Source organism: Bos mutus, chromosome X (genome assembly GCF_027580195.1).
Source record: "Bos mutus isolate GX-2022 chromosome X, NWIPB_WYAK_1.1, whole genome shotgun sequence".
Classification (NCBI taxonomy): Eukaryota; Metazoa; Chordata; class Mammalia; order Artiodactyla; family Bovidae; genus Bos; species Bos mutus.
The window spans coordinates 82,731,690-82,754,241 of record NC_091646.1 but is presented as its reverse complement, the minus strand read 5'-3'; the positions used below and the strand labels follow the sequence as shown (position 1 = coordinate 82,754,241).

The 22,552-nt window shown below is 37.5% G+C and overlaps 1 protein-coding gene across 7 annotated transcripts in view; it reads left to right on the top strand.

Annotated features, from left to right (window-relative positions):
- Nucleotides 1-434: 434 nt before the first annotated feature.
- HEPH (hephaestin) overlaps nt 435-22,552 on the top strand; it is a 145,248-nt gene continuing 123,130 nt past the window's right edge. For 4 of the 7 annotated variants that reach the window (XM_070365717.1, XM_070365716.1, XM_070365720.1 and 1 more), the window contains exons 1-10: nt 437-699; nt 7,040-7,245; nt 9,217-9,461; nt 10,384-10,596; nt 11,296-11,478; nt 12,930-13,184; nt 14,586-14,754; nt 15,917-16,053; nt 20,246-20,377; nt 22,027-22,238. In XM_070365717.1, coding sequence (XP_070221818.1) covers nt 670-699; nt 7,040-7,245; nt 9,217-9,461; nt 10,384-10,596; nt 11,296-11,478; nt 12,930-13,184; nt 14,586-14,754; nt 15,917-16,053; nt 20,246-20,377; nt 22,027-22,238 — 1,782 coding nt within the window. In that variant the 5' untranslated portion in view covers nt 437-669. Of the gene's footprint in view, nt 700-7,039; nt 7,246-9,216; nt 9,462-10,383; nt 10,597-11,295; nt 11,479-12,929; nt 13,185-14,585; nt 14,755-15,916; nt 16,054-20,245; nt 20,378-22,026; nt 22,239-22,552 lie in introns of all 7 variants that reach the window. The other 3 variants (XM_070365722.1, XM_070365721.1, XM_070365718.1) reach the window with 2 other exon arrangements.

Sequence of the window (22,552 nt, the reverse complement as noted above, 5' to 3'; positions counted from 1 at the left end):
AAAATACGAATTAGCATATAAGTTTCATAGAATAATTGTGAATTTTAAGTGAGAATGTATGTAAAGTGGTTAACATAGGGACTAGCATGTAGAAAGCTCTTTGTTTTATTACCAGTTTTATTTTTCTCTATTATCAAGCAACCATGGTCTCAGAATAATAGCAGGGCTGATAACTGTGCTTCACAACAAGAGAAAGTGTTGGGGATGGGAGCTCTTCTTACATCTCATAACCCTTGCAGTGGGACCTATTTCTTAAAGGGGGGTATTGGAATCTTTCTATGAAGTTTCACTAGCTTCACTGACAGTGCATTTCCTCCTCCCTCTCAGCAAATAGCAATCAGCAAGCTGAGATAACAGAAGTGCAACCCAGCCTCTTGTAATTCCTCCGGAAATCCTAACCGGGATTTGGAAAACACCCGGACATGGTTAAAGAACCATACCGGGTTTTGTACCAATCCAGGTCTGGAACAAGACATTCCAGTAGATTAGTTTCTGGAAAAGAGGGCAACCAGAACTGCCCCAGCCTCCATTCACTCCTCCCCAGTAAAACCAGCCAATTGGAGCCCTGGACTTTGTTTATGAGAAAGGCCTTGTAACCCAGGATACTAACTGAGCAGGGCTGGCAGACTCATGCTGGGGTCTGCAGTTTAGCCTCAGTAGGCCGCTGACATGAATATGGAAGGATTTTCTCCAGCAAAGGTAAGCTTCCTCCGCCCCTTTCTAAACCCTACCTCCTTCTCTTTGAAACACAAAACAAAAAAGAAAACTTTTATTCAGCTTGGTTTAGAGAAATCCTGGGCCCACAGGGAGAGAAAGTCAGTGGTTGAGAAGAAGGAAGCACGGCTGAATGTGCAGGAAAGTTAAAATGTAAAATATGCTCTCTTTGTTCCTCTCATCAAAATGGCCAGGGACATTGCTCAGCTGTTTCAGAGATGATCCTGGAGTTGTAGAGAGTAGTTAATTTTCCTGTTAAAATAGTATGCTCATTTCTTGGTCTCAGTTTGTGGGGTTTATTGAGGTGATGCTGCTGCTGCTAAGTCACTTCAGTCGTGTCCGACACTGTGCGACCCCATAGACAGCAGCCCACCAGGCTCCCCCATCCCTGGGATTCTCCAGGCAAGAACACTGGAGTGGGTTGCCATTTCCTTCTCCAGTGCATGGAAGTGAAAAGTGAAAGTGAAGTCGCTCAGTCGTGTCCAACTCTTCGGGACCCCATGGACTGATGGAACACTTAAAAACAATCACTTAACTTTCATACTTTGAGATCCAGATTGGCACAGAGCAAGGCAGTAAATGATAGCTGAACTAAGCTATCAGCTTAAAATCTAAATTGTTTCTCACACTTAGTGCCTAAGTAGAAGAAATATTTTAGAAAATATGGGCTTAAATTCTGGCCTTGCCAGTAAACTGGTTGCTTGGCTTTAAGCAAACCCCTTTATCTCTCTGGTCCATTTTCTATATGTCATGTCAAGGGGTTGAAAAAGTATAGTTTCTAGAAGTTTTTATGGATGTATGAATCCATTAATGCATTAAGACTTTTACTAATCATTTATTGTATTCTAAGCCCTTTGAAAGGGGCTTATGCATCCATTATTTTGTTTGATCCTCAAAACAATTTGTGAAATATTATCCATAATTTTGGATGAGAAAACTGAGGCAAAATAGGTGAAATTGACTTGTTGAAAGTTACATAGCTATTATAGGCAAAAAAAAAAAAAAAAAAAAAATTCAACCCAGGTCTTATAGTTTCGTATCAGTATACTTTCTATCATACTACAACTAGGGTATGAGGACATAAAGAAACCCCCCTAATATAAATGCACATATGTAGTGAAATCATATTGTCCCAGGAAAAGCACAGTGATGATATACATGATTGTCAGGCTAAAGGATCTTAAGTTCTAGTACTAGCTCTTAGGACTTAGAGACTTAGAGTCTCTCCAACTGGGCCTCAATTTCCCCACTTCTGACATAGTAGAATATAATGATAATGATTAAAAATAATATAAATTGTACTTGTGCTATATGGAATCTTTTTTTTTATTTTTTTAATTTTTTTTTATTTATTTATTTTTTTTATTCTTCCAATTTTATTTTATTTTTAAACTTTACATAATTGTATTAGTTGAGGCTCTCAACACTCTCTTGATTTTCCCTTCTAGTAAAAAAAAGCCCCATACCACCTAAAGGTGAGGAAATCCCCTATTTTGAGTCACAAGGTGGAGAAAAAGCCACAAAAACATTAAGAAAGTGGAAGACCAAAAGGTCAGTCTTGATAGAGGGTTCTGTTAATAAGACTTCTGAAATTGGAGACAAAACCTCTAGGACAGCTCAGCATTTCTGTGTTCAGTTGAGTGATCCTTTGTCCAGGATAAGCTTGTCCAGGCCAGTATACTCCAACTCAGAGAGAAAAGAGCATTATCACATTAAAGGAACAACTTGAAAATTCTAGGGAAAACAGTGATGCAAAATGTGGATAAAGGGGACCAGGCCCAGGTAACATTGGGATGACAGGAAAGTAAGGTTTGCCTAGTCTCAGTGTATATTAACTAAATTATGTCTAATTCAAAGTATCCCAGATATTCTTTCTCTTTCTCCCTCCCCTCCTTTGACCACCTCTTCCTTCTGTCCTCCTTTTTAACTTTCCTCCAGGATTCTTCCTCATATTATTTCATTTCCCCTTTCCCCCTTTTACCTTTCCCTTTTATTTTTCCTCCTCAGTCTGGCCTTTCTATAAGATCTCCTCCTGTGGGCTCAACTGATTAAAAATAGCCCTCCCCAAATGAATAATTTATGTAGGGCTTCCAAATCCTTCATCTCATTTGATTTTCATAGCAAACTAATCAGGAGGCCAAACCAGAGATTATCTCCATTTAAGAGATGAGAAAACTCAGGTTCAAGAAACTAAGTGACTTGTTCCATGTTATACAACTAGTAAATGATGATTACAGAATTAGAATCTATTTTTTCTGAGTCTGCTGCTGCTGCTGCTAAGTCACTTCAGTCGTGTCTGAGTCTGTGCGACCCCATAGACGGCAGCCCACCAGGCTCCCCCGTCCCTGGGATTCTCCAGGCAAGAACACTGGAGTGGGTTGCCATTTCCTTCTCCAATGCATGAAAGTGAAAAGTGAAAGTGAAGTCGCTCAGTCACGTCCAACCCTCAGCGACCCTTGCAGCCTACCAGGCTCCTCCGTCTATGAGATTTTCCAGGCAAGAGTACTGGAGTGGGGTGCCACTACCTTCTGCATTTCTGAGTCTAGAGTCTTTCAATTTTACTATGAAATATACAAATGATTCTAAAAGAATCTTATGGGTTCTCCCTTTCTTTTGTTTTATAATAACAAACTTAATTTAAGAATAACAATAGTAATAGCAACAACAAATGCATCTTTGGGAATGAAATAGGAAGTTAGTGACTAGAGGAAATGAGAAATTATATTTATCAGATACTTACTAAGTCCCTATCTATTTCTTTCAAACACATCTGAAAACAGTACTCAAACGTGAGTTTATCTGATTCAAAAGTTCTGGTTCTTTTCATTATATCATTTTGCTTCCAAGGAAACTAATCTCAGCCATATGCATGTGCCTGTATGCTTACAATGTATTATTGTATATAGGAACTTATGAATGTGTTTGTGTTATGGATATCCATAAAATGTTAAAGCTTTGTGAGCCTGGCAATTTTCGTTTTTAAATCTATTTCCTTATCTGTAATAATCATAGCCACTAAAGCCTTTTGGTCTTTTACTGGTGCACTTAAATATTTATTTGTGTTCTATTCACTTAAAGATCTTATTTCATTTAATCCTCAGAACTACCCTGAGAAGTAGTAAATAATATTAATTCCATTTAAGATGAAAACACAAGGGCCAGAGAAGTAAAGCAGTTTATCAAGTCACACAGCTAGGAAAAGTGAAGCCAGGGTTTGTTTAGGTAGTCTGATTCCAAAGCCTGTGTCTTCAATGTAAAATGTAACTGCAGGGCTCCCATCAAAGTATCTTTCAATAGATACACAAAGACTTCTAAGATACTACATCCACTCTCAAGGGATTTATAGTCCAAGCTGGTAAATAAAGACAGTTCATGAGGCAGCTTATGAGACAAAAGTAATAATAATAAAAAGTCTGACTTCATGCCATTTTATGCTATTTAGAGTAAGTAGTTTTTCAGAGGACAGTGATATGAAGAGGCTACAGGGGGCCTTCTGGAGCAGATAAGATTTAAGTTAGCCCTTAGAGTTGAAATATATGATGTGTGGGAGACAGTAAAGATAAGTTAACAAACTGTCACCAGGAGGGAGAAAGAAGAGGAAGGAAACCAACAGTTATAGTTTGTTATATTCTAAACACTAATTGTCCTGGGGCCTTTTCATGTAAGTTTTCTAATTTACTTCTCCAAAGCTTATAGTATTAGATATATTTTATAGATAAGAAAACCGGTTCAGAGTGCCTAAGTATTACCCAAGTCTACACAATTGGTCTGCAGGAAAGCCAGGTTTTAGAAGAATCCAAGACAATGTGCTTAGTCACTTCAGTCATGTCCGACTCCCTGCAACCCCATGGACCATGGCCCGCCAGGCTCCTCTGTCCATGGGATTCTCCAGGGAAGGCAGGTTCTCCCCCATATCAAGGGCTTCTTCCAAATGTCATATGAAAACTGAGGGTTACACACTTGGGCCACTGCTTTGTGTGGAAGGGTTTGAGAATTTTTAGAGAGGTCCATAGTTCTATTTATCAATCAAGGTAAATAAATATCTGGGCATTTCCTATCCACATGTGACTCTGTGCATATTTTTACTTTCTGTTTTCAATTAAAATCCCTAATATCATGTGGTTAGGTTGAGGATTTAGTGAAATAATTTATGTAAAAACTGAGCATCATGTTTTTTGTAGTTTCTCTATGAATGATTGTTACCATCATTATTATCATCATCATGAATGATACTCATCAGATGTATCTTTGCCTATATAAATATATATGTGTCTCTCTAGAAGTGATCATAACTACATAACTACATGCTTATTTCAGAGTATATGGGGTATTCTCAGATATGGCAATAGCTATAAACACATACAAGCATACCTTGGAGATATTGCAGGTTCAGTTCCAAACTTCTGCAGTAAAGTTCATGTTGTAATAAATCTTCACACTTTTTTTTTATTTTTTAGTGCATATAAAAGTCATGTTTATGCTATACTGTAGTCAATTAAGTGTATAATAGCATTATGTCTTTAAAAATGTATGTATATCAATTTTAAAATATTATTGCTAAAAAGTGCTAAACATCACCTGACAATGCAGAACCGCCACAAATCTTCAGTTTGTAAAAAACATGATGTCTGTGAAGTAAATTAAAGTGAAGCATAATAAAGCAAGATATGCCTGCAAATGTTCTCTGTGCATGTGCAAATATATTTTGTGAAAAGTAGTATAGCATGGTAATTAACATGAAACTAATATAATATTGTCAATTACTTATACTTCAGAAAAAGAAAAACATAAACACTGAACACATACTCCCTTTACCACACAAGCCAACTCTGCTAATTGTTAACTATGGGAACTTTGACAAATTACCTCATATCTCTGTTTTATAGTTCTTCTTTCTAATAATATGGGGATAATAAAGATATTTGCTTCATAGTACTATTGTGAGGATTGAATGATTTATTCTGTAAAACATTTTGAACAATGTCTGACATATACACACATTATAAATATTGACTGTTATTATTTTAAACTGAAGTATAGTTGATTTTCAATATTGTGTTAATTTCTGGTATATACCAAAGTGATTCAGAAATATATATATTCTTTTTCAGATTTTTTCCATTATAGGTTATTATTATTATTATTATTATGACAGTGACTAAGGCTCTATATGACACTGTGGAACTAATGTGGATGCAAGTGTGTGTGTCTCTGCTTTTAGATAAGACTGCATGTGTCTATGTATATGCAAGTGTATGTATATTTGTGTATATGTTATGTTGATTGTGTTTCTTGGATTGACTGTGTCTGTGTATGGTATGACTGAGTGCTTCATATCAGCCCCAAGAAGTCTAACTGCCTTGTTGATGTATCAGAATGAGAGACTAGAGGCTTAGTTCTAACTCTGAGTCAAGATTGGACACATGAAACGGATTTGTGCATTGCAAAGAAACAGCAAAGAATATTTCTTCTGATAAATGTGCTAAGTTCACAGCTCGGTGTATTTTCATAGACTGAACACATCCACGTAATCAATAGTTAAATTGAGAAACAGAACATTACCTAAAAGCCTTCTTCTTCTTCCCTACCAGCCAGTGATCCCTACCTTAAGGGCAAACATTATCCTAGCTTCTAACAGCATAGATCGGCTTTGCCTATTTTGTACTTTACATAAATGAAATCATATAATATGTACTTCTATGTCTGGTTTCTTTCTGCAGTATTATATTAGTGAGAGGCATCTATATTTTCATGTAGTGTTAGTTTGCTCATTACTATTGCTATACAGAATTTCATTATATAAATAAAATACAATTTGCTCATCCATTATAATGTTGTGGGCATGTTGGCTGTTTCCAGTTTGCATCTATGAACGTTATAGCAAATGATTTTTGCTGAATTCTCATTTATTTTTAAACACAGTTTATAGGGGATGGAAAGTGATAATGATGAAAATAGAGACACAGGGAGAATTAGTGACTTCACTTGGGTACTGAGTGAGTAACAGTGACTCAATTAGGCTACTGATGCTTGTTTCCTAATTTGAGGGCCAGAGTATACTCTTCTTTTTACACTGCTGAAGAAAATGAACTCATAATTCTCTTCTGAAGAAAGTGATACCTTAAAAAAGTCAGTACAAGTGACTTTTTAACTTTTCCTTCCAAAGTCCAATGTGTAGAGATCCTTGAACACTTGTTGAAAGGAATCAGGTAAGGCAGAGATTCTAGGCTAGTCAGTTTTTATGTTCTCAGTCACTCAGTCTAGGTCTTGCCTCTACTTTTCCAGACACATTCAAAGTCCTTTTGTTCTCTTTCTTCCTTACCAGAAGTTATTCATTTGCCTGTTTCCCAGAGTAACGTGGGCCATGGAGTCAGGCCATCTCCTCTGGGCTCTGCTGTTCATGCAACCTCTGTGGCCCCAACTGACTGATGGGACTACTAGAGTCTACTACCTGGGGATCCAGGATGTGCGGTGGAACTATGCTCCTAAGGGAAGGAATATCATCACGAACCAGCCTCTGGAAAGTGACATGTAGGTTTAATCTCTTGTGAAATTAGAGATGGAGTTAGGGAGGGGCACCCTTGAGGTCAGTAGGTAGCTCTTGAGGACCTTTTCCCAGGGTGTGGTTGCAGTCAGCTCCAGATCTCTCTGGGCCATAATCCCAGCAGTGCATTTCCTGAGAAACAACTAATTGACCCAGGAGGCAGTATCTCATATGGAGTCTGCTTTTACACACTGAGATGCCTCAGCATTTTTAGAGTCTTAAAGGTCATTCCATATTTCCTTGATTTCTAAGGTGATATCCACTATGCTGTTTTAATAATAGGTGTTTAGCTTTTAAACAGGAAAGAAACATGAAATATATACAGTGTTGGTAAGATGTGTGTGGTGTATGTATGCTGCAAATAGTTCAATGGAACTATACTGATTTAAGATATGTGAAAACGTGAAAAAATAAGATCAGCCTTAGAATCAAGGAAAGAACAGTAATAGCTATCACTTATATAACATTTTGTAACAGGCACCATATTAGAAATTTATATACTTTGTCTCACCTAATTGTTATAGAAACTAAGAGGTGAATATGAATATTCTCATCTTATAGATGAGAAAACTGAGGCTCAGGGAGATCAAATGACTTCCCCAAGTCCAACAGTAAATGGAAAATTTAGGATTTGAACCTGGGTAATGTGGATACAAAGTTGGTACTCCTCTCACCATTCAGCCTCTCACAGATCCTACAGGAATAAATTTTCTTGATCTTAGAGCTCTGCATGCATTCCAGAAATATCAGCTGAAAAAAAATTAATGTATTAAAAAATCTTTTGTGATCATGAATCATGTTGTCTCTCCAAAGCATCAGAGTTTTCCAAAGTTGACAGTAACATCTCAGAGTTCTCTAGGAAGAATTTGAGTAAGAAAAAGTCATCCTTTTTTTTTTTGATGAACCATCTTTCTAATTATCTAGTTTTGGAGTCACAGAATCTGGATTAAAAGTATCCTTGAGGGATAACTTTGTTATCCTCCATTTCCAATACATTGAAGTAATACATAACATTGTGGTTTTTTTCTTTAACTATTTCCCAAGCATTTTTCTAAACTCTTTTCACCAGTAACAGCTGGTACCATGATTGCCTCCATCTTACAGATGGAGAAATTATACTCAGAGAAGTTAAGTAAACTGTTAAAAGTCCTACAGATTTGAAAATGGCAATCCATGCATGCTAGGTCACTTCAGTCGTGTCTGACTCTTTGTGATCCTGTGGACTGTAGCCCACCAGGCTCCTCTGTCCATGGGGATTTTCCAGGAAAGAATATGGGAGTGGGTTGCCATGCCCTTCTCCAGGGGAAATGGCAATATTGGCATTTAATTGAAACTTCCTGGCTCCAGAGTTTATGATCTTAACATTATGCTGTAAGACTTCCCATATATAGCAGGACAACAGTAAGTCAAGCCAACTGGATAGGAAGTTGAGCACTTAAAAAGGGTCAGTTCATAGTTGGTTGCCTCCTCACTACTATATATTAGGCTGTAGTGAGTGAATCTGTCTATTTTATAGGTTGTGTGCATGAGTGGTAAATTGCTTCAGTCATGTCTGACTCTTTGCGACCCTATGGATTATAATCCGCCAGGCTCCTCTGTCCATGGGATTCTCCATGCAAGAATACTGGAGTGTGTTGCCGTGCTCTCCTAAAGGGAATCTTCTCAACCCTGGATCAAACCCACATGCCTTATGTCTCCTGTATTGGCAGGCGGGTTCTTTACCACTATCCCACCTGAGGAACCCATTTTGTAGGTTAAAAGTGCATATCGGCAAATTCATACACTCTAAGTTAATACTTCTCATTGTCTAACAATCAGATCCTAGCCTAAGGCTTTAATATTTTGATCAGTACAATCCCATTTCTTCTTATTTTGCCCTAAACAAAAATGGTCACTTTTTGGTCAGCTTCCTCTAGAAGAAAGGCAAAAATGTGAGTCTCTCTTTCCTTCCTTCCCAGAGTAGCTGCTAGCTTCTTGAAGTCTGACAAGAACCGAATAGGGAACAGCTACAAGAAGACCATCTACAAGGAATACAAGGATGGCTCATACATGGATGAAATGGTCCAGCCAGCCTGGTTGGGCTTCCTGGGGCCAGTGTTGAGGGCTGAGGTGGGAGATGTCATCCTTATCCACTTGAAGAATTTTGCCACTCGTCCCTATACCATCCATCCCCATGGTGTATTCTATGAAAAGGACTCAGAAGGTAAAATATCCCATCCTTTATTTCTCCTACTTGCAACAAATATCCCTTTTTCTTTACTGTCTTATGAGAGAGAGAGAAGCTGGGAATGAAGATAGTCTTCTTTTTTGAACTGAGGTGCCAGTTACTCTCCCCAGAGAAAATATGGGTACCATTATCAGCTCTGCTATTCATACACTGTGTAACTTTGGGCAAGTCACTGCCCCTCTCTAAACCTCAATTATTCCTTAAAAATGTAGAGATTCAATTTACTTTTTATCACAAAAAATTGCTTGAATGGAATTCCCATAAAATATTTGACTGTCTTGGAAATAGAGGAGTGTTCTGTGAATTTTCTTCTTAATAGAAAGATTGGTTTACTCATCCATAGCTCCCACTATCCCAGGCCCAACAGTTTATAATACTGACACACCAGTGAGTGAGGAATAGAGAAATAAGAAGGTCCTAACTTGATTGTTAACTCCCTGTATCATCTTGGACAAGTTATTTTCCCTCTGTTTTCTCTTTCATAAGTAGACCATTTGATAATTGAGCTGCCTTCAGACTGAAATTCTGTGGTTGTCTGCTTTTTGTTTTCCAAAGTGAGTGCTCAGAGGAAGGGAATTTTTATTCTCTCTTGCCTCCATGTCATTGGCTTTGCACTGGAGCATTACTAGGTTAAGCTGTATAGTACTTTCAGGCTATATCTCCTTCCCCAAGGGCTGCTACCTTTTTAACCTGCTGTTGATTTAAAGTCTAGGGTTCTTGACTAGATATTACCTGAATCTGGCCTTCCTCAGGTTGTGAGGAATACTGTGCTGAACTTTAGAACTCTACCTTCCACAAAACTGAAACTAGATATCTTATATGTCAGCACTCTCCTGATTTCTCTATCTGCTAGGTCTCTCTCACCCTGGGACTGAGCATGTGCAATTTCATTTCTTAGGTTCCTTGTATCCAGATGGTTCCTCTGGTTGGTTGAAAGCTGATGATTCTGTACCCCCAGGAGGCAGCCACATCTACAACTGGACCATTCCAGAAGGCCATGCACCCACTGATGCTGACCCAGCATGCCTCACCTGGGTCTACCATTCTCATGTAGATGCTCCACGAGATATTGCTACTGGTCTCATTGGACCCCTTATAACCTGTAAAAGAGGTATAAGCCCCAAGTGTGAGCTGAAGATACAATTTGGGATATCTAGAGGGAGCTGTGATATAATTGAATCACCTACATATTGAGCAACAGCCTGGAGAGCATTAATTTAACACCCCCATTTTTTAGCAGGAATAAACTCTACCAAACTCCCTTTTCACTATTTTTTTCTATTTAATTATTTAAAAAAAAAACAAACAAAATATTTAAAAAATACTTTGCTACTTTTTTTTTTCTTATTTCATTAAAAAAAACTCAAATTAGTAATGATGAAAATCAAGTTACATAAGAATAAATGTGTATTAATAGTTTTTTGGATAGTATTGAAAGTGTAGCCATCAGAATTTGGGGAGGATTGTAAGTTTGGTTGGAAATGTGATATGTTTAAGGTATAGTCAGTCCTGAAGACCTGTGTGTTGTGGTCAAATTAAGGCCCTGAGTTGAAGACATAGGCAGGGATGATGGGAGGGAATTATTCTAGATTCTATGTACTTCACCTTCAAGTCCTAGGCTCAACTGAACTGGTGACTTTATCTAAGGAATTTGGAAATAGAAATTAGCAGCAGAAGGTTCTATCTACTTTTCTGTTGCTGATGGACTCTTAAGGCTCCACTCTTTCTATTCTTAATTGTGAGTACCCCTTACAGCTTACTGTTGCTAAACAAAGAAGGTTCTTAAAGGCTCTTTTCTTTCTTTCAATAGGAACCCTGGATGGGAGCTTCCCTCCTCGGCGGCAGGATGTGGACAATGATTTCTTCCTCCTTTTTAGTGTGATAGATGAGAACCTTAGCTGGCATATCAATGAGAACATTGCCACTTACTGCTCAGACCCTGCCTCAGTGGACAAAGAAGATGAGGACTTTCAGAAGAGCAATAGGATGCACGGTGAGCTGGGAGTAATTGACCACATATAACAGTGAACACTGATTGAGGTTCTCCACTGGGCCTGGTATTTGGTGAATGTTTTCACATACCTGGTTCTTTTTAATCCTCATGAGGACCATGAGTTGTAGGTGGCTTTTCCATGTTTCACTCATGAGTAAACCAAGGCTGTAGGATTACACAGAAAATAAACAGCACAGCTAAAATTCCAACCCTAATCTCTCTGACCTCATAGACTATGCTCTTGCCATTAGGTACCTTGCCTTACAATATGGAACAGCCCAGGGTTGTTAATTTCAAAGTCATATACTTTATGCTTAGTCACTGGCTAGGGTTGCCCAATGATATAAGTAGTTAACATTTCTTTGTTCTAAAAAGGATGCAAACTGGAAAAAATTACATGTTTTGTAGAGAAAAGAAATGAGTTCCCATAAGGGTGTTCAGTTCAATTCAGTTCAGTCGCTCAGTCACGTCCGACTCTTTGCGACCCCATGAACTGCAGCACGCCAGGCCTCCCTGTCCATCACCAATTCCCAGAATCCACCCAAACCCATGTCCATCAAGTCAGTGATGCCATCCAACCATCTCATCCTCTGTCGTCCCCTTCTCCTCCTGCCCTCAATCTTTCCCAGCATCAGGGTCTTTTCAAATGAGTCAGCTCTTCGCATCAGGTGGCCAAAGTATTGGAATTTCAGCTTCAACATCAGTCCTTCCAATGAACACCCAGGACTGATCTCCTTTTGGATGGACTGGTTGGATCTTCTTGCAGTCCAAGGGACTCTCAAGAGTCTTCTCCAACACCACAACCATTTTAATTAAATTTAAAACAAAAGGCACAGAAGTCCTAAGGAATGGACAGAAAATGGATTTTAGAAATGAAAAAAGTTGCTTTTGCTTTTGTTTAATTATAGGAGTGATTTACATAGTGACAGAGGCAGGCTCAAAACCAGAGTCCCAAGGGGAGGTGAAAACTCAAGGAGAATATGTGAAAGATGGTTTGGACAGCTCAAATTTCTCTTGAGTTTTATACCAATTGCTTGTAATGACAATTAGTTAGTTAACTTGACAATTTCCCTGTGGGAATTTCAGAATGAAATTGGCCTAGAGGGAAAGAAGGCTTATAAAATAAAACTCCATTTCTTAGAAAGCTTCCTCAGATTGCTGGGTTCGAATCCTGGCTTTACCACTTAATACCTCTGTGGTTTTGGGAGAGAAGTATTAATAACTTTACCTCTCTGAGCCTAGATTTTCACATTTTTTTTCCATACTAGTGAATTCTGCCTATTTCCCAGGACTGTTTGTGAGATTTATACGAGATGATGCATACGGTCAGCACAGTTTACTCTTCGAAACCTCACCTAAGTGTTACCTATTATTATTATCAAATGGTAAGGCTTCTCTCATTGGGCTATCATTTCCTAACTCTGATATTTTCTTTGTATTTTATTTTGCAGCAATAAATGGCTTTGTATTTGGAAACTTGCCAGATCTAAGTATGTGTGCACAGAAACGTGTGGCCTGGCACTTGTTTGGCATGGGCAATGAGGTAGATGTCCACACAGTTTTCTTCCATGGACAGATGCTGACCATCCGAGGTCATAGAACTGATGTGGCTCATATCTTTCCAGCCACTTTTGTGAGTGCTGAGATGGTGCCCCAGGAACCTGGCACCTGGTTAATCAGCTGCCAAGTGAATAGTCATTTGCAAGGTGAGATCCAACATCTCTGATCCTTTAGATATAGGAGGTAGGTGGCAGTGATGGTTATCAGGAGCCTGGGTTTCTGACCTGGAGCCATAAGATTGGTCTTTCAGGTGAGATAACTGGATGTAAACAATGAAACATTAGAATTCTGGGATTCCAGATTCATTCTTGGCTCAGTCATTAAATTGCAGGTTGACCTTGGGCATGCTCTCTGGGTTTTATCTTCCCCGTCTCTAACAAAGGATAGTAGAGGAATGGATGAGTGAACCTTTGGTAAGTCATGTCACATTTTTTGTGTCTATGTTTCCTCATCTGAGGATTGCAATAATAATTCCCACCTTAAAAAGTTGTAAAGAGGTTTCAGAGAAATAATGGGATTTTGAAGCTTAGAGATGAGGGAATGATGAGACCAAGACTGGATACAAGAGAAGAAAATGAGCACTCAAATGTGCAGTTGGAAGATAGGCACTTAAATCTTAATTCTACCTCTGACTAGCTGTGTAATCTTGGGCAAGTTATGTAACCTCTCTGATCCTTAGAAAGAAAACTTCATCTGCAAAAGGGGACATTAAGTCTGTTTCACAGGCTAGTTATGAGGACTGAAGGAAGTAACTAAAATATGTAAATCACCCAAAAAAGGTTCTAGCAGATAGTACACATTCAATGAAAATGAATATCCTTATTTCCTCTTTCTTCAAAGCTCAGATTTCTAATTTCAAATTTCAGATCTCCTTGGGATGTTGTGAGACTCAAATGAGATAATGTACCTGAGTGACCTATATACACAGCCAAGCAAATATAACACAATATCATCTATTACCACTATGCCTCAATGTAACAACTCCACTTTTGGAAACACTACTTAGAATCTACACTTTCCTGACAGTCCCAAGTGTGGAGCTTCATCTTCATATGTAGATGTTCCTTTACTTTGGAAACTTCCCATTTTACAAATAACACTATTTTTAAAATTTGATGCTCCCATGGGCCTAGTGTAGTAGATTTCTCTATTCTCCCCATTTACAAATCAGAGGTTAAGCTCAGATCTAGGAAGTGACTTTCCTAAATTCCTATAGATAGTGATAAGGCTTGGACTTGGAATTCAGGTATTTTGACTTCAATTTCTGTGATGTTGCTACAGTGTAAGCATTTTGCAGAGGCAAGAATAAAGGTCTGATAAATGAGTTAGTAGTGATAAGCAGGTGGGAGATACTTGAATTCCCACTTGCACTCCCTGTCTCCCAGTCAGGCTCTTTAGGAGTGAAAGAAAGTAGCTCATTTAGAGGGAGGGATAAAGAGCCTAGTGAAGGGATAAAGTGGGAAACATTAGGAAAAGGAGGAAGATGAGTCACCTGGGTAAAAGATGTATTGGGTAGAATGGAGCCAGCCCTGATGTTTTTCCTCCAGATGGCATGCAAGCACTCTACAAGGTCAAGTCTTGCTCCATGGCACCTCCCATGAACTTACTCACAGGCAAAGTCCGGCAGTACTTCATTGAGGCCCATGAGATTCAATGGGACTATGGCCCTATGGGGCATGATGGGAGTACGGGAAAGAACTTGAGGGAGCCAGGCAGGTAAGAAGTAATGTGTTTCCTTTCTCTACTCCTTAGTCTACCCACAAACACCTATTACTCCATCTCAGAAATCTCTCACTTCACTTGGGGATCATAATCATTGTCTGGAGTTAATGGCACAACTATTAATCAAATTCTCGTGACCCTACAGGAGTGCCTGCTCTTGGAGAGTTATAAAGCTTTTTGTATGGTCATCTGAAATATTCCCAGCCAGGGGTCCAAGCAGAAAAGAAGGCCAAGATGGGGTCATGTAATTTAAAATGACATTTCTCCAATTCTAATCTACCATTTATTTATCATGTTGCTCCTTTCTTTCTTTACCATAGTCTGAAGGACACATTTAAGCTGAAGTGTAAAATGTACTCTGAAAAGTATAAGAAGAGGGGAAGGAACCTGCCTTATGGTCATTCCATGTCCCTCCTTTTTGAGGAATTTCTCCAAATTTTCATGCTTCATCCATGACTCAGATATGGGCAAGATAGAGTAGAAGTTTGGTGCCCTAATCAGTTGCTGGGCCTTAAGTTACACTGACTTACTGGGCTATCAGTGATTCCAGGTCTTTTTAAAAGATGCACTTGATAGATGACTAAGAGAGTTTATGGAAAATACTATAGAACATCAAATCATGTTTATTCTCCAGTAGGAAATAATAGAATGAATCTGCAGAAAATATAGGAAAGTAGGCACTTGGGTGTCAGCATGACTTCTAAGAATCTACAACTATTCTTTCTAAGTTAGTGCACTTTCATTTTTAAATGAAAGATACTAAGGGGAGAAAGGATTTAGAGTACCTGAGGATGATTAAGGACAGATATAAGACTACGTAACTCTGGAGAATAGAACTGATCCCAGCATCTAGAACTTACAAGCAAGAAGATTTCAGCCTACTATAAAGAACTCCAATCGTAAAAACTATCCAACAGTAAGAGGAATTATTTTCTCTGAAAATGAGTTCCCTGATCTTGAAAAGGCTGAAGCAGAAGCTATGTATCATTAATTTGTATTTTGCCAGACGAGATACCTTCACTAGATGGATGTTAACCTGGATGATCTCTGAGGTCCTTCCTAAACAAAGATCCATAACTTGATAAGAACAAGTGTGCAACAGGAGTTTATTTGATATATGGCTAAATAATTTGATATTTGCCTCCTTATATGCCAGTGGCTCAGATAAATTCTTCCAGAAGAGCTCCATCCGAATTGGGGGCACTTACTGGAAAGTTCGATATGAAGCCTTCCAAGATGAGACATTCCAGGAAAAGGTGCAGCTGGAGGAGGATAAGCATCTTGGAATTCTGGGTGAGGAATTCTTAACTTATGAATTTAATTGACTAGAGCCAGAGAATTGGGGAGGGCTTAAAAACTGGAGCCTGGTGGCTACTCAGAAACATGCTGTAGACCAACATTTCTCAGAATGAGTCCCAAGAGAGTAGTGTTTTGTGGAAAAGGGTTATGGGTCTGAAAATGTCTGCAAAACACTAAGTTAAACCTAGTCAAATAGTATTCTTTGGTGCAGGGCTTCCCAGAGCTGTGGATTTATTTTTGTTTACCATGAATCTCCATGATGGGAGTAAAATATACATCATTTCTTATATATATTTGACTACTGAAACTTTTTTTTTTTACATTGAACATCTTCTCATAGCAGTACTGTACAGATCATACTGTTAAACATTATTCTCTAGGTATATTTCTGAGAGGCTATTTAAGGCAGTAAGACTGTTCAGAATCTTGGAAATATAGGACCAGGAGCAAATGGCATGACATGTAGACATGGTTGCTATGGTGAGGAATGCCGAACAAAGCTTAGGGCCTGACCTAAGGAAGGTATCTAAAAAGCCTAAAGTACAGTATAGCACTGAAATAGTATAGGAAGGTTGGGTGTGGCTTATTCACATACCCAACACATTCATAGAGCCAGGCAACAAGATAGATTAGATGGGACAAAATTTTGAAAATGAAATAATATAATAGACCATGTTCTGGGGTTAGGTATTTACCAGTTGATTTTCTGAGTTCTGATAATGGACAATTGGTGTTTCATTAGCTGGATAGGGAGATAATCAGGAGCAGAAACACACCTTGGTTTGGAAAAGAGATTGAGTGTTAAGTATAAAAGAGCTATCATTAGCTGGTATTCAGGATAGGTCCCCAGTCTTTTTTTCCCCTTCAATATTTTATTGTGGCAAAATATGTTTAGCATAAAATTTACCATCTTAATCATTTTAAAGTATGTAGTTCAATGGTATTAAATATATTCATAACATTGCACAGCCATCACCACCATCCATTTCCATACTCTTTCCATCTTGTAAAACTGAAACACTATACCAATTAACAAATTATTACCTATTATCCCCCCAACCCTTGTCAATCACCATTCTATTAATATCTTCTGTCTCTATGATCTTGATTACCTTAAGTACCTCATATAAGTGGAATTATACAATATTTGTCTTTTTGTGTCTGACATTTCACTTAGTATAATGTCCTTAAGGTCTAGCCATGTTGTAGTATATTGCAGAATTTGCGCTGTAGGTATATAAGTTTTGCTAAACTTATTCATTTGTTTATTAGTGAACAGTTGGTTTGCTTCCACATTTTAGCTGTTGGGAATAATATTGCTATGAATATGGGTACACAAATGTTTCTTTGAGACATGCTTTCAATTGCTTTGGGTATATACACAGAAATGAAATTGCTGGATCTTATGGTAGCTCTAGTTTTATTTGAGGAACTACCATGGTGTTTTCCACAGTAACTGCACCATTTTACACTCACACCATCAGTGCACAAGTGTTCCAATTTCTATACATCCTTGGCAACACTTATTTTTCTCATATGATCTATCCTAATAGGTATGAGGAGATAGCTCATTGCAGTTTTGACTTGCATTTTCCTGATAATTAGTGATGTTGAGCATCTTTCCATGTGCCCACTGACTGTTTGTATATCTTCTTTGGAAAAATGTCTATTCAAGTCCTTTGTGCATCTTTATTTGAATTATTTTTTTGTTGTTGAGTTTTAGGAGTTCTCTATATATTCTGGATACTAATCCCTTGTCACATATGATTTGCAAATATTTTCTCTCATTCTGTGGACTGCCTTTTCACTCTGTTGGTACTTTTCTTCTTCTTTTTTTTTTCCCTTGGCTGTGTTTCATGGCATGTAGGATCTTAGCTCCCCAACCAGGGGTTGAACCTGCACCCCTGACTTGGAAGTGTGGAATCTTAACCACTAGACCACCAGGTAGACCCTGTTGGTAGTGTCTCTTGATACACATTTAATGTTTTTTTTTTTTTATGAAATACAGTATTTTTTTAATTACCTGTGCCTTTCATGTCATAGCCAAGAAATCATTGCCAAATCCAGTGTCATGAAGATTTTGCCATATGTTTATAAACAGTTGTATTGTTTTAGGCAAATTTAGAACTTTGATCCATTTTTAGTTAATTTTTTTGCATATGATGTTAGGTAAAGGTACAGCCACTCTTTTGCATATGTAAATTCAGTTTTCTCAATACCATTTGTTTAAAAAGTTGTCCTCATATCTGTGAGGATTTATTTCTGGGCTCTATATGCTATTCCATTGGTCTATATATCTGTTGTCCTTATGCTACTACCACACTGGTTTGATTACTGTAGCTTTGTAGTAAGTATTAAAATCAGAACAAGTAATGTCTTCCAGTTTGTTCTTTTTACCCCCAAGATTATTTTGCTGCTTGGAGTCCCTTAAGATTACATATTGCTCATGTGGAATTGACATTTTAACAATATTAATTCTTCTGACTTATGAACATGGGATGTATTTCCACTTTCATGTGTATTTTATCAATGGTTTATAGTTTTATTTCTACAAATCTTTTACCTCTTTGGTTAAATAATGTCTAGGTATTTTATTCTTTTCATGGTATTATAAATGAAATTGCTTCTGTAATTTATCTTTCAAATTTTCCCTGTTAGTGCAACTGACTTTTGTGTCTTGACTTTGTATTCTACTCTTTTGAGGAATTCATTTATTTTAATTTTGGGTGTGTGTGTGGAAGCTTTAAGATTTTCCAAATAATTATGATAAGGATCATACCATCTGCAAATAGAGATATTTTACTTCTTCATTTCCAATTTGGATATCTTTTATTTCTTTTCCTTGACTAATTGCTCTGGCTAGAAACCCCAGTAATATGTTGAATAGAAGTGGTAAAAGCAAATATCCTTTCTTGTTCCTAATCTCAGAGGAAAAGTTTCAGTCTTTCAACATAGAGTATGATGTTTGTGGTGGGTTTTTCATATATGGCTTTTATTATGTTGAAGCAGTCTCTTTCTATTCCTAGCTTTTGAATGTTTTGTATTATTAAAGGGTGTTCAAATTTGTTCAGTGTTTTTTTCTGCATTAACCAAGATGATGATTTCTTTTTATTTTGTTAACATAGTGTATTACACTGACTGTTTTTTGTGTGTTGAAACATTCTTGCATTACAGGAATAAATATGACTTAGTCAAGATATGTAATTTTTTTAATATGCTGCTAACTTTTGTTTGCTAGTAATTTGTTGGGGATTTTTGCATTAGTGTTCAGAAGTAGTACTGGTTTATAGTTTTTCTTTTCTTGTAATATCTTTGTCAAGCTTTGATATCAGTGTAATTCTGACCTCATAGAATGGGTTAGAATATAATCCCTCCTTTCCAATTTTTGGGGAATATTTGAGAATTGGTAGTAGTTCTTTAAATGTTTAGTAGAATTCACCAGTAAAGCCATCTGGCTTTTCTTAGTTGCCATATTTTTGATTAATGGTCAATCTTTTTATTTGTCTTTCAGATTTTCTATTTCCTCACACTTAAGTCTTGGTAGGTTTTCTGTTCTAGAAATTCATCTATTTGCTCATGTACAATTGTGAATAGCATCCTCTTATAATTTTATTTTTTTACTTCTATATGACTAGTAGTGATGTCCCTACTTTCATTTCTAATTTTAGTAATTTGAGTCTTTTTGGCTATGCTGGGTCTTCATTGTTGTGCAGGCTTTCCTCTAGTTGCAGCAAGCAGGGGCCACTCTCTAGTTGTGGTAAGTAGGCTTCTCATTATGGTGGCATCTCTTGTTGTGGAGCACGGACTCCAGAACACTTGGGCTTCAGTAATTGTGGCATGTAGGCTCAGTAGTTGTGGCTCCTAAGCTCCATAACACAGGCTCGGTAGTTGTGGTGCATGGGTTAGCTGCTCTGCAGCATGGGATCCTCCTGTATCTGGGATTGAACCAATGTCTTCCCCATTGGCAGGCGGACTCTTTACAACTGAGCCACCAGGGAAGCCTGAGATAGTGGATTTTAAATTGCTTTTTATAACTATAAATGGCAATATACTAGAAAAAGATTATTCTTACTATTGCAGAGATAAAAGTTTTCTCTCTTTTACATTTCTTTCCTTTCCCTTCTGTTTCCATCCTCTCTGGTCATCACTGTTTTTATTCCCATTGTCTCTCCTTCCCATTTTCCAGGACCAGTGATCCGGGCTGAGGTGGGTGACACCATCCTGGTGATCTTCTACAACCGTGCCTCCCAGCCATTCAGCATACAGCCTCATGGAGTCTTTTATGAGAAGGACTCTGAGGGAACTGTGTACAATGATGGTGAGCAGGCAGGGTTTCAAAAAATGTGGGCTGCAGAAAATAACAGGTACCTCTAGAGCAGCAGTCTCCAACCTTTTTGGCATCAGGGACTAGTTTCATGGAAGACAATTTTTCCATAGACGGGGTTGGAGAGAATGGTTTTAGGATGATTCAAGTGCATTATATTTATTGTTCACTTTATTTCCGTTATTATTGCCCCAGCTCCATCTCAGACCATCAGGCATTAGATTCTGGAGTTTGGGCACCCCTGCTCTAGAGGATATATAAATAGGGGAAGGAAGGAGAGAAAAGAAGGCAGAATTAACTACCATGGATGGATGTTGTTGAGTATGATATTATAGTGAGACAGAGCTGGGACCAATGAGACAACTTTTAAATATAAATATATTCTAGTTATAAAAATAACATATATGTTGTGGAATTTTGATAAAAATGGAAAATTATAAAATAAATAGACCCCATAGGTAGAGTGCCATTATAGTTTGATATACTTTTTCATATTTTCTGTGTTTATACAAATGTATATATTTATAATGATATGTTTTGTACATTTTGGTATCTTACTGTTTTCTTTTTTTTGGTATAAATTTGTTTATTTTAATTGGAGGCTAATTACTATTTTCTCTTACCTTTATATTGTGCCCATCTTCTATGTCATTATAATGTTACAAACATTTTAATGACTATGTAATAGGGTAAAAATATTTACCTTATCCCCTATCATTTGGACATGTACATTGCTTTCATTATTTGTTTGATATTGTATATCATGTTGCAATGAATGAATATGTACATTTGGTTTGAATTACTACCTCAGGAAGAATCCTACAAGTGGGATTATTGAGTAGTTAATTTCTTCTTTTCCTTGAGAGTAATACTAACACATGCATGCTAATATCTCAAGTCAAAAGTACCAAAAAAATTACTGAAAGCATAAAAGGCAAAGTTACAGACAAATCTAGAATAAAAGAATATTCTGCAATGCAACTGGTCTAGACTTTTCAAGAAATTGGTACCAAAGGCAGTGGGGGTGGGGAGAATCAAAGAGACAACACCAAGGGCAACATTAAATCCTTGTCTAATTTTTGTTGTATAAAAAGATACATTTGGGAGATAGTTGGATTTTTTATTACACTGATATTAAATGGTACTAGGGTATTTTTGAGGTGTGGTAATCTTATTGTGATAATATAAGAGATGGGTACTGATGTATATAGAAGTAAAATGTCATTATTCTTACATTTCACTTCCCAATGATTTAGAAAAAGTAACCATACACATAGATTTAGATAAATTTAAGATGGCTAAGCCTGTGATAAAATAGATAACCAACAAGTCCCTACTGTAAAAAAAAAAAATTGATAAATAAATTTTAAAAATAAAATACAAAAAGAAGGATGGCCAAATATTAATCAGCTCCAAGTGGTAGAGTGGTTATTGTCCTATCCTTTAAAGTTTTCTGTATGTTCGAAACTTTAAAGAGTTAGGAACAATGAATGAACAAGAAAAAATAAGTTAAAATCATCCTAAATTATACTACCATGTGATAAATTCCAAAATGCCTTTGTAGTTTATGATCTTTACTCCACTATTTGGAGATGTTGACACTCTAGCCAATGTGAGCAATAAATTCTACGTTTTTCCTGCAGACTCTTCCCACTCTGGCTTAGTGGCTAGGCCCTTTGAGAAAGTAACATACCGCTGGACAGTCCCTCCCCATGCTGGTCCCACTGTTCAGGATCCTGCCTGTCTCACCTGGACATACTTCTCTGCTGCAGATCCCATAAGGGATACCAATTCTGGTCTGGTGGGCCCCCTGCTGGTGTGCAAGGCTGGCACCTTGGGTACAGATGGCAAGCAGGTATTGTCAAGGTTTCTGGCTGGAAAGCCTGCTGGGAAGATGATAAGGCTGAGTTGTTAAATAGAAGTTATGCATGGATCTGGGTTCTAAAAATAAGAGCATAAAATTAACCAAGTTATTGAATTGGAAATTAATAGTTGGTGACCTCATGCTATTTTTTTTTTTTTTTTTGGCCTCATCTCTTTGTCTAAACTTTATTTTTTTCCTTTTCTTCTTCTTTTTTTTTTTTTTTTTTTAAATTGGAGGATAACTGCTTTACAATGTTGTGTTGGTTTCTGCCGTACAACTACACAGATCAGTCATGACCTCATGCT